This window comes from Anabas testudineus, chromosome 7 (genome assembly GCF_900324465.2).
Source record: "Anabas testudineus chromosome 7, fAnaTes1.2, whole genome shotgun sequence".
NCBI classification, from domain to species: Eukaryota; Metazoa; Chordata; class Actinopteri; order Anabantiformes; family Anabantidae; genus Anabas; species Anabas testudineus.
Window position 1 is genome coordinate 1,574,499 of NC_046616.1, and position 13,076 is coordinate 1,587,574.

The 13,076-nt window shown below is 42.6% G+C and overlaps 1 protein-coding gene across 1 annotated transcript in view; it reads right to left on the bottom strand.

The window, feature by feature from the left end:
- LOC113167496 (IQ motif and SEC7 domain-containing protein 1-like) overlaps positions 1 to 13,076 on the bottom strand; it is a 109,762-nt gene that overhangs the window by 20,296 nt on the left and 76,390 nt on the right. The window contains exon 2 of the mRNA XM_026368160.1: positions 88 to 256. Within this exon, the coding sequence (XP_026223945.1) occupies positions 88 to 256 (169 nt within the window). The remainder of the gene's footprint in view (positions 1 to 87; positions 257 to 13,076) is intronic.

A 13,076-nucleotide genomic window follows, 5' to 3' on the forward strand; every position in this document is an offset into this window, starting at 1 on the left:
TGTTTAATTTATATTCAACCCAGTGAAACTTTCTGTCACCTAGCTGATGAATTCCACACAGATCTGTTGTGTGTGCGGGTTCAGTACCTGTGTGTGTGTGTGGGAGGCTCCCAGGGACCCGCTGGTGGAGGGAGAGCTGTAGGGGTCGCAGGGGCTGGGGAGGGGGCTGTTGCTATAGCGATGGAAGGCAGGTGGATGGCCGAAGGATGAATCAGAAAAAGTGAGCGCCTCCGGACACTGAGAGTCGCCCTCCACACTGAGAAAACACGGAGAGAGAGGGTTATCCATCTGCTAATGCTAAAGCAACTGTCAAACTAACATACAAATAAATAAGTGACCAGAAGACCAAAGAGAAACGGAAAAGAATTAGAGGTAGAGGAGGGGATGATGAGGAAGATGGAAAGTGAAGAAAGGTATGAAAAGTTGTGGAAGTGCAGGCAGAAGGAGGAGGAAGAGCACAAAATAAAGTAGTAGAGGAAGAAAACAAGTGTTAGAAGAGAAGAAACAGAAAAATAATGAAAACAAAGGCAGTGGAACTAAACTGGAACAAATCAGACAACGTTTTCTAAACTGGACTCTGATGGAACAAATCAAGTGAACCTGGAGCAAAGCAGACCAATCTGGAGTAAACAGGGTACACCATATCAACCCAACTAATTCAAATGGCACGCAGAATAAATCAATATACTGGGATGAATTCGGCCCAAAAGCTAACTGGAGTGTTAGTAAACATGGAAAAATATATTTTGAGGGTTTGGACTAGAGCTACTCTGACTTTGGAGTTTGCTCCTTACATAAAGAATACGCTTATGTGAGCTATTCCTCACCAAAAGGAGCTTTCACTGGATCTAGGATCAAGAATTGTTAATTTACATAAAGCTGGAAATGAGTGAAATTCACTTTGTAACCCTTCTACAGTTAAACAATCCACAAATGGAGACACTTTGGGACTGAGGCAAAAGTGTGTGATCAGTCAAATTGACCCCAAGAGCACAATGAACACTCATCAGTGAAATAAAGAAACAGCACAGAGAGACAGACAAAGATTTGAAGGCATCATAGAAACTAACATCTGTGTTCATGAGTCTACAGAACCAGCAGGGTGTGTATGACAAGACACAATAAAAAGAACATAGCTGCACTCCTGAAGTTTGTCAAAGAGCACAGTGACAGTCCACAGCAGTGTTGGTAAAATGTTTAGTGGACTGATAAAACTATATTGAACTATTTGAAAAGAACACACAGGACTACAGCTGGTGTAAAAGGTCACAGCACGAAAACATCCTCCCACTAAAATGGGCTAAACTTCATTGAAACAGATTAAACTATATGAAACCAAAAGTAAGAGACTTGCACCAGACTCATATCAACCAGAACCAAACTAAACTGGACTAAACTACATTCAGATGACCACACAGACCAGTTGGTACAAACCAGTGTAAACTGGAACAAACTACATTAAACTGGACCAACTGCACCTTCGTCAGGTGACATTTGAACAACTGGTTAGTCATCGACTGAACATCTGATGTTCACAGATCGCTGCTAACAGAAAACACCACGAGTGACCGACGATCAGTCGATTAACTGATGAACCAACGAGGAGACGAGAGGAGAGAAGAAGAGGATGTGTGTGTTTCATCATCAAAGGGGCTCTTCAGTGTTAATCTAAGACACCCGTGAAGTTGGCAGAGACGCTAACGTGGGCACAGCTCACACACACACACACACACACACACACACACACTGAGTCACATGAGGGTGAGTCATGGCTAACAGCAGTGTGTGTGTGTGTGTGTGTGTGTGTGTGGGGGGGGGGGGGGGGGGGGGTGTACAGTGTATGTGAGTGTGGGTGTGCAGTGTGTTGTGTTTGTGAGAGACACAGCATGAGAGTGTGGGTGACAATGTGTGTGTGTGTGTGTGTGTGTGTGTGTGTGTGTGTGTGTGTGTGTGTGTGTGTGTGTGTGTGTGTCAGAGAGAGAGTGCATGTGCTTTCTTGCACGTCTGTCTTTGTGAGGACCAATTTGAGTTTCAGACCTTCGGGGGCATTTTGGACGCTCCCATCTTTAAAACGTAAGACTTGGTTTTGGGTTTAAAGGACCAGGTCGTGAAAACAGACTCTGGATTTAGCTCAGTGGGACCAAACTGGACCGGCAGTGCATGTTGTTCCTTTAGAGCACGCTCAGGTTGCAGGTGAAATGCTTCACAGACACTGTGGTGAGCTGAAACAGTTACAGTGACCAACACCTAATTTAATGTAGAGATTAACCACGATTCTGTGTTAAGACCAGCTTTAAAAATCCAGAACAATCCGTTAAAGGTGCTGACAGACTGTGAGATTTCAGCAGTCTTACAAGTTTACTGCAGCCACAACATGGATCTAGTAAACCTGAGTGATGTTTATGTATCTGCACTTACACCTCATGAAAAGGAAACAGTTATTCAAAGAGCACTTTACTTCAGATATATGGTTTGCCTTGTACCTCACTGGTAAATCTCTTTGGATAAAAGAGTCTACCAAATGGAAAAGTAATAGAAATGGAAATGTGGAGTGTATGAAGGCAGCACCTCCTGAACACAAGTCAATCTGCAAGAATAAAATGTCTCACCTGCACCACAGCTGAGAACAACGAAATCAAAGCACATTTAGTGACTTTCATCTGGGGAAGTCCAGAATCGCTCAGTGTCTAAGGTTAGAATTAAGTGTCGGTGGTTAAAGATTCAGATGTAATGATTCAGGCGTAGAAGTGGTTAGCACTGTTGTCTCACGGCAAGAAGGACCCAGGTTTGAATCGATGGGTCGGTGGCGTGCCTTTCTTTGGTACCAGTCTGCACTTTAGGGATAATGGATGGACTGATGGTTTAGCATTATGAGAATACTTGCTCCGGTCTTTCACCCTGACATTTTTTCCTGCATTTAGTAAGTTGACTGCTAGAGTGGAAGTTCAGTTCCTGTCTAGATACCAGATAATGAGCATCGTCTGTTTCATCTGTGTAGTTGTGATGGTTAATGTAGGAGTAAAGGACTCATCAACGCATTATGTTAATGAGGGTCCTCACAAAGATAGAGAGTGAAGAAGAAGCGTTTGTGGCGTTTACATCCCTAAACTTGGAAATATCACACGCTCCCTCTGACTGCAGTCATAAATCCTGGTGCGGCTCTGCAGTAAAGACTGAGAGGAAGGTACTCTAGATAATTGCTAACTGTCTCTCTCCAACTTGTTTCCTCCTCCTCCTCATTCTCTGTCCTCACTCTCCTGCTCCGACTCTCTCATTTCACCGTGCTGTCTCTCTTTCTCCACCCTTTTCCAACTGATTGCTTTTTCCTGAAGCTGTCCTCCTTTCCTCTGCCATCTTTCTTTTACTTGCTTATCATGTTCTCTCCTCACATATCTTCTCCTATTTCACCTCATTTCCTCCTCTAATCCATCTTGTCCTTTCTCTTTGCTCTTTTTTAACTTCCATCCTCTCAATTCATTTCCTCACCTCGGTCTTTCCCTACCCCCCTTCTATCCCATTCTATTCTCCTTTTCCTCTCCTCCTCTCGCCAGCTGAGGCTGAGCCAGCTGCAGGGTTGAACTGAGGTGAGGTGTGTTTGATTTATACCCCAGCCGTGCACTAAGCACCACGCTGGCAGCCTTTTTTGGCACGCTGAGCCACGCAGAGGTCACACAGTAAACTTCAGGTGACCCACACATTGGAAAAGCATCACATCTGAGCCAGACTCTACTTTTTAAAACTTCTGCATTCATCTTCATTGCTCAGCACTTTTGTCATAGCGATCAGTCTTCGTCATCTGGTTTAAGTGAATCCTAAAAGTGAAAACTTATCCTTTTCTATGTCTATGCCTTTTCACTGAATTTAGGTTTAACTGCATTTACCAGTGGCTTTTTGGTGATGTGACATGTCCAGACATTTCCATATTAGTTGGACATATTGGAGCTTTTAGAAAAAGTTTCTTAGTCATAATTATAGCTTTAATGTTGATGTGAACCCATTAAGCTATTAGTTCTCGGTTCACTCTTGTGCTGCCACTTGGCTCCATAGAAAGCCATGTGGTCTCTTGCTGCTGATCATACTGTATTATTATTATAGTTATTGTGCTAACATCACTCCCATTGACAACATCCAAGTCTAGATGTCAAACGTTACTGTACTGATGCATATATTCTACATTTCTATAAGAAAAACCCTTTGGTTAGTGTTAGAGAAAGACTGCAGTAGTCTCAATACAAACTGATTTACTGAAGGTTTGTGTGGAGTCAACTGTGTGAAAACTTGATAACTCCTGCAAAAGACGGCACGAGTTGATAGAGTAAGAGTGAGAACTGAGGACTGCATCTTTTAATTAAGCAAATTATAAAAAATATTACAGAATTCTTTATTAGGCCAATCCACAGTTTAGGTTAGTGCTGCGAGTGTCCGGACGCTGCTGTTAAACCTTTATAGTGTTAGAGTGAAAAAACGGAATGTTGTTCTGCCACATTGATATTTTAGTGGACAAAATCATCGTCCTAGTCATTTACATTAAGACTGGACATATTCCAGAAGCATCATTTTTATATGACTGGACTGCACAAATACTTATACTTATATTAAAAATATAATATAATGACAAAAATGAGGAGTGAAGCGGAGGCATCCTGAGCCTCCACACAAGACTTCAGTCTGTCTCTGTAAAATCACTAAAACGTTATAATACACACAGCAGAATCCAGTGCGACACGCAGTAACATCAACACAACATACTGTCTAAAGCTACTGTAGCGTGGAAGCACTCACATGTAAACCTTGGCTCTGCTCGGCAGCTTGTTTTTCCGGTGAAACCACATGAGTTCAAACACAACACCCACACAAACACACACAAACTAATCAGGTTCAGTACAGTTTTCCATAGTGTTTCTCCTTTCAGATGTAAACCTAATATTCACTCCTGCACCGAAAAACACACACACACTTAAACACACACTCTGCTTCTGTTTGTCATTCTGCATTCATTGCCTGGGGCAGTTTCTAACAAGTCACTGGTGGCAACACACACACAACAAGATGATTGGGAATAAAGTGCTGTGTTGCTCTGGCTACTGCTGAGCAACACACACACACACACACACACACACACACACACACACACACACACACACACACACACACACACACACACACACACACACACACAGGATTACAGTGTCAGAGCGATGATGCCAGTTCCAGCATAAACAATACAAACACACGATGATACACTTAAGCATGGATGCACTCACACGTAGCTGATAACATGCAGAGACTGCCTCCCTGTGTCCTCCCACTACCAGTCCACCAACAGGCCCAACACACTCCGAGTGAAAAGACGATCACTTCATGCAGCAGCTGAAGCTAAAATATTCACATGGTGGTTTGTCAGGTGGCACAGAGTCAGTCCGGGGGTACACCTCCACATTTTGTCTTTAAAACCATTTTAATGGTTAAAGCACGTCACTGTGTTGTTCTGCAGTTTCCTGGTGGATGAACTGGAGGTTGAGTTGTTCTTTTGTTCTGAGTCTCGGTCTCTTTTTGTGTTTACTATGTTTTTTAATCACTTTATTATTTTGCTTTATTGACTTTTACATCTCATTGTGGTCATCTCATGTCTCCTATGTCTCTCTTAGCATCATATTCTCATTTTGGATATGGAAGTTTTGAATTGTTCCCTATTTGGCTGCGAGCATGTGTGTTGCACTGTGACCGCGTGAACCCGACAGGCAGTGACTCTACATTAGATGTCTCCGACAGCCATGACAAACAGGAAGTGAGGGCACAGCAGTGTGACAGAACAGGGAGTGACTCCCAGCGAGACGAGGTCGGTCTCACGGTCTGACACCAGCACACAGAGGCAGAAGAGGAAGATGATTCACTGACCTGACTGTTTCACTGACTCGCCGACAGACCAACAAATGTTCCAGGGGCCGTGAAATATTGTGGATTAATTAGCTGATACAACACAAATATGACTTCAACACGTTCCAACCTTAACTTTACCAACCTACAAGGCTCTGCACCACACTCTGCACGTCTGAGCTAAATTAGAGGTCACACTTCGCATTTTGGGATGTGGATTTATTGCAGAAGCTAAAACAAGGAGGAAAACTCAACACACAACATTTAATTCCTTCTATGTGATACATGAACTCTAGTTACTCTGCACCGTTGCTGCTCATAATCACTGAGCTCACTGTAAAACATCAGTGTGAACATCAAACCACAATCAAACCATCTGGTCCTTGATTCAGATCTAACAAACCAACCTACAGGTGTGACAGCTCCCTATTAGCGATCCACAGATGCACTTTATCTTCCTTATGTGACCAATCTAATGAAATCCTCTCTGTTCTAAACACTGTTGTCTTTTAACCCTTTTAAACTGCAACTTACTTAAAACTAACTTACTTAAAACTTTTTTCAAGGATGCATGAAGCCGAGACGTGGTGACCAGCATGGAGCAAAGAAGCTGTAGAAGTAGCACAGGCAGAAATTTAAAGATGTTTTCACCTCTGGTTTTATGAGTTAAGCAACAACAGTTCCTTTTCTTGAGACAGAATTTTCATTTGGCTGCTCTCTTCTCCACTGCTAATGTCCCCTGTGGGCCTCTGTAGCCTCCAGCTATCACGCTGCAGACTGCTGCAGTTTGTAACACAGACTGAATAAAAACACAGCACATCAAACCACATGGGAACACACACACACACACACACACACACACACACACACACACACACACACACACACACCTGCTGCTCTGTCACTCAGACAGGAGGTCAGTGTGTCAGTCTGTCATAATTAATAATGTTGTGTGATTAACTGTTGAGCTCAGTAATTACAGACACACCTCAGGACAACACCTGCTCGTGTGTGTGTGTGTGTGTGCGCGCTCTACGAACATGAATCTGTTATACTCAGGCGTGACGACTTCTTTTTGACCTTGGGAACAGATTTATTAAAATAAGAAAAATATTTTCTTTATTTTCTTGCTTGAGAGAAAACTGCATCCTCTGGGACTTTGGCAGGTGACATCATCATGATCTTACGTATGGAACATGAATAAAGTGACGAGCGAAGGCGACAGGTTACCAAGAAGACGTGGTTAAAAGTTAGTGAAGCCTGAGTGAAGACTATGTGGACACCTTTTGGATATTTGGATAGACACTGGTAGAACACGAGCTCTGTTCTATGATGCTATGATGAAATTCTTGCATTATACTGAGGCATAGTTTGTGTGTAGGTAGGAGCCCAGTGATAATACAAATGGCTCTGCAGAGGAGAGATGATGTGACATGTTACATGATGCATTTATTGCTCATTCCTCTTTTCAAAGACAGAGTCCTGACAGCAGCCACTGGCTGTGGGCACAGCTGCTCTTCCTGGCTCTGCAGGCTAATGCTGTGTCTGTGGACGTGGTTATTGCTCAGACTGCTGCTGCTGCTGTGGTTGAATCTATGGTGTGATGAATAAGGCTACGGTAGCTGTACTAAGACGCTAAAGCACTGTCCTATTAACATTACTTGAGAAAGTTTCTTAAGTCGTGCATGCATCTCTTCCGCTCAGAGTCCACATAGAGGGTAGATGACGAATTCTACATGATGCTGATCCTTGAAGGCATGCAGAAAGTAATAACTCAAACACCAGGAGTCCAGGGCTCGGTAGCTTCAACACAGCACTGACTCTGCACACAGGGAGACAGCGCTCCCTCGTGCTACGTCCCGCACGCTGTATATGATACATAACACGACAGGTCAAACAAAAAGAAATGAGTGGTGTCAGTACACGGTGGCTGACGTTTGCCGCCCTTGTGGTATTAAAATATGACTCATTGTGGCTGGAGGTATTTCTGTTCACATCTCTGAGGTCAGATTGTTCCAGGGATTGGAACCAGCAACCACCCTCCTCCACTGCCCCATAGGCTTGCTGCGCTCTACATTAGGACACAACAGGGACCCTGGAAAATGTGTGTTAGTGAGGCACAGCTTATCCAGGCCTTGTTTCACCAGAAAGAGAGGGAGTGTGAATGGTGTGTGTTTCTGCATTGATGTGTTGGAGAGCGAGTGTGTGTGTGTGTGTGTGTGTGTGTGTGTGTGTGTGTGTGTGTGTGTGCGTGTGTGTGTGTGTGTGTGTGTTCTGTGGCTCGTCATCCAAACAGGCACCAAATGGCACCAAACCCTGAGGCAACGAGCTGCTACTCACAACAACTACATGTGTGCCATCCCCACCTCTCTCTCGTCTCTTGCCTTGTTCTCCTCCACAGATGGTCGTGGGTTTTTCACCCTTTGCAGTGTCGTCTCACTCTCTGGTTTCTCCTGAATATGCTCTTAGTGATTCTCCTCTGCATTTAGTCTTGTGTATTGTCAGCTACCTCAGCCCTGTAGCCAAACAGTGGGAGTCAATGTGGTTTTATTAAATTATTCATATCATCAACACTCATGGAAACATTAGTGTTGATGAAACATTACTTTCATTTTCCTGGTTTTCTGCACAAATTAGTCATGAAATGTGATCTGATCTTCACCAAAGTCACAAATATCAACAAACACAATATTTCAGTCAAGATCTTTCACACGTTAATTAAACAAACACAGTGAAGGTGGAAAAAGCAAGAAAACTATAGTCTTCACACAAAATGTCACCTGGAGTCCAGTCAATGAAGCGAGAGTGGAGCTACGGTTTCAAACTACCCAAACAGTATCACAAGAATCGCCAGCTAATGTGAGGCACCCCTCACAACCAGAGTTGTCAGAAGACCTTCGATCACGTTTTCTGCCACTGTTTACGGTCGCACATGGTCTCATGTTTTCACCTAACAAGAAGAAAGTCCAGCTACCAGAAAACCTGATGTTTGTGCTGTGGAACTCCTCTGAATTGATCTTTGATTGAATCTGAATGTCTGACAACTCTCTGCTGACTGTTTAGGAAAAACTAAGCAGCATACCAAATACTCAATATCAATGTGAGCCTGATGTTAAAAACAGAATAAAATACATCAAGTTAATCTGTGTCATTACTGTTTCGAACCCAGACGTATAAACACAACAAGAAGAGGGGAGAACTACAGAAACACTACATCATTATGCACATTTGAAATAGCATCAGTTACTACTTCATTTATCATGCTGCTGGTCTGAAACACGTCTCCCATCTCCAGCTGATCTAATTTAAGGTGTGCTTTGTTCTCTTGTGGTTTCCCTGCTCGTCTCGAACAGCCTGTTCCAGTCGGCTCTCTCCATCAGGAAACTGTCAGAGCGCCAGAGGCCCGGCCCTCTGTTTGAAAGGTGGAAGCTAAGAGATGATCTGATTGGTCCTGACTGATTTTGGCTCCAAACACACCAGCTGATCCTGGATTCAATCTGTTTCCTATCCAGCTCATGTTTCCACCTGAGCTGCAGCTGCACCAAACACTTCTGGACACCAGCTACTGATGTTGAGCCACCTGTGCTGTCAACCTCTGATTCCTAACTTCTGTTCTCTGAAGCCTAAAGCAGGTTAACTTCAGCCGACACTGATCAGCTGAGCTAAGGACGGAAAACGGGCTCCAGCTGAAAAACCAAGTTAAGCTAACAGGCAGAAATTCTGCTTCCTCACGAGCTGATAATTCACATAGAAGATGTGGAAATAAACAGCCGCAGCGTAGAGTTAATGAATATTAATATGCAATAAAAACTGCTGAAAGTCTCAGTGTACAGATCAATGTGTAGATTCCATTTTCAAAATGACGACTAAGTCATTAGTTTGACAAGCTTGATGCTCTCTCCAGTCACACGTTGGGTCGGGTAGCTGAGAGCATCAGCCTCCTACAGGGCTATAAAATAGCAGGATGTTGCTAACGTTAGCCTGAAACTCTGAATTTAAAGCAGCAGGTTTCCAAAGCCTTACCATGTGCTTCTGATTCTTATTGATCACCCTGAAAATCTGAACGATGTATAAAAGCTAGAAGCTAAACTGCTTTTTTACGATCACTAAATGTTTTTTATTCTCACTTTAAAGGCTTCTTATGCTTTTTAATCCAGGTGACCTCCACCTGTCCATCCTTCAGGCTGACAGTGCATCATCTCCTCCTCTGTGTCCCTCGGACTAATGGCTGCTGGACATTTGGTCAATCAAGTCTTAAAAACAACCATTTTTCAGAGCTGCTGTCTCCTTCAGTCCCCTGATGAATGGATGAACAGGAACAGCCTGACATCATATGATCTGTTGTTGTGACTGTGGGTAAATGATGCAGGTTTCTGTTCAGATTACCAAAGTGGAAAACTGCCCAAAGGTCCCGAAATCCTCGAGCTTTGTCCACGTCATTTGATCTTCTACATCTGAAGCCCTGCATCCTCCAGCCTGTTTTAAAAGCTACTTTTACAACTGGAACTATTGGAGTTTATATGGCACTCAGCTGTTTTAGAGTCCCATTACATTTTTTGTGTGCCAAGTAATAAACCAGAGGAAATATAAGGATGTGTTGTCCGTCCATGATAAGCAGTCACAGCGCAGCAGCCACCTCCCCTCTGGATCTGTCCCACACTACAGATGAACTTGTTCCTAATCACAGGTCGACGGGATACGAACCAGGTCAACAACAGGACAAACTGCTCTTTTGTTTGTATTTAACTGAACAATGAGAAGAGGTGAACGAATACAACAGCACATGTAGCTGCTTCAAAACAGTGTGAAGCTATTATTCTAGTAATGTAATAAATAAATGTAATAAATAAAGTGTTTTACCTTGTTGAAACATGCAGTTGGTGCCCTGAGCCTCATGGATATAGAAATGTGGAGACTGTGAATTGGCCTTAAACAGTTAATATAATAAACAGTAACAGTAGTAAGAGACAAATTTCAAATGGTCAATGTTTATTCTGTCATTTGCTTTACAAATATGTCTCTATATACACATGTATTCCTCCACAATGACGGCAGTTTAAAATAAAATAAATAAAATGCTGGATTCACATCTCAGAGTAATGCTATCATTCCTCCAGTCATATTTCCACACTTCCGATGTGTCTGTGTTTTAAATCCATTCTATATTTCTCCCATCGCACTGCTCTAATCCTCTGGATCACAGTTCCTCCCTCTGAATGTCTCACAGCTGAAGGTACCTGCTCTGCTGCTCCCCTGGGAGTCGGCTGATACGGGAGGAATCAAAGTCCAAAAGCTCAAGTTAACTCCGCAGAAAGACTAAGACTAACTCTCGTTTTAATGGAAGAGCTTGTAGAAAAGCTGAGAAAAGAAAAGAGCGCCTTTCACCGTGTGGCTTTGTCAGACTATGGATTTATTCCTACAACCACCAGAGTTAAGTGAAGAGAGCGAGAGGAGGCCTGAGGTGGAATTCAGAGTTTCTGCCGTCTCAGCATTTTACCATGAAGTCTGAATAGGTCATGTGGAAAAAAAATCTTTAAGCTGGCTTTAATATAAAAACAGCTTTGTGGCTGAAATGCAAAGAGAAAACAGTGGAGGTTTAATTTGACAGCTCGATGTTTGGAATCATTTGGATATTTTGCATAATTGATTCGTTTTTGAGGTAATAAGTTAATGAAAAATATGAATCACGTTATGTCAAACTATTTCCTGCTTCTCCAACGTGCAAATGTTTAATATCATCGTGAACTGATTATGCCTGAGAGCTGTTGATTGAACTGACACAGGACGACATCACTTTGAGTAATGAGCATTGTGTTCGACAGCAGCTGTCCAAATAACTAATCAATTAATCAAGAGCATAAGCGGAAGATTCATCAATAATTAAAATAATTACCGGTTTTAGCCTGGCAATCCAACAGATTAGATATTTCAGTCTGGACCAATCATCCCACAGTGAAATCCTTCAAGATAGACAAGCAGCTAAAAATAGACAGATTTCATGTTTAATCTAGTTTATAACAGGAAGAATGAAGAATTATTAGAATTAATAAGAGTAGAAGAGTTCAAATGTAGACAAGAAAACCTGTATCTCAAACAGTGAAACCACCGTCAGTGACCTTAACCTCATCTACTCTAACTGGACAAAACAATCACAGTGAGATGAAGAAGGTCAAAGCTCGAGAACAACTGAACCGTCATCATTATGGGAAACTTTGCACCAATCAGCTCACACACTCACATTTTAATTCCGATGTTATGAGCGGTTATCTTTTCCTCGGCACTTTTACTATCAGCAAACAAAGCATTAACATTTCATTGTCGCAGAGCTACTCGGAAAACAAACGCACCAAATAAACTATTACAGCCTGTTGGTTTAATGGAGAACAAAGCCCTCGAAGATCTGCGGTCTATTTACACTGGTGCTGATAAACCCAACTCTTAATAAAAGGATTCTATTCTTTTCACTGAGTCGACTTTCGTCAGCGAGCAGGCGACAGACTCCAACCGAAGCCATGAAATGTGTCAACAGAGCATCTTTGCAGAGAGTTATGGTACATTTCTACCCTGTAAAATCGACGCTGGGTGAAGGTCATCGACAATGTGGAGGGAGGGAAAATTAAATCACTGTGGCAATGACGTGTGAAACTTTACAGTAACTTGGGACTCACTGAGTCCAATATCATGGTTGTAATAGTAAATAATCATTTTTTAAAATAACACTGTGTATTACAAGATCCTTTTTTCCCTTTTACACCATTTAAGACTGGATTATTCTTATAGTCATCGTCTATTAAAGCTACAGAACCACCACAGGAGGGTTATTGTTGATCCACACCACTGTAACACCTCCATGTCCAGCGGTTTTCTCAAAGGAACTCACAGCGTTTGTTTACAGCACAACACTCCTCCTCAGTCACAGCAAATTCTCTGGACAGTTACCTCCAGTATTCGTACCTGGGATCAATTCATACTCCATTGATGGACACTATGTTGTCATGTGTCTAATACTGGGATGCAGGCAGAGTACAATACAAAGATACTACAGGAATTAAGTCATTAACTTAATTAGGAAAATGGAACCAGTCTCGTCTTATTTAACATACATCCAAGAGATGACCACACCAATTACACATGAGCTGTTTTAGACTGGACCAACGTGGTGGACCCACTGACGCACGTCGTCATCCCTTCGTCATCCC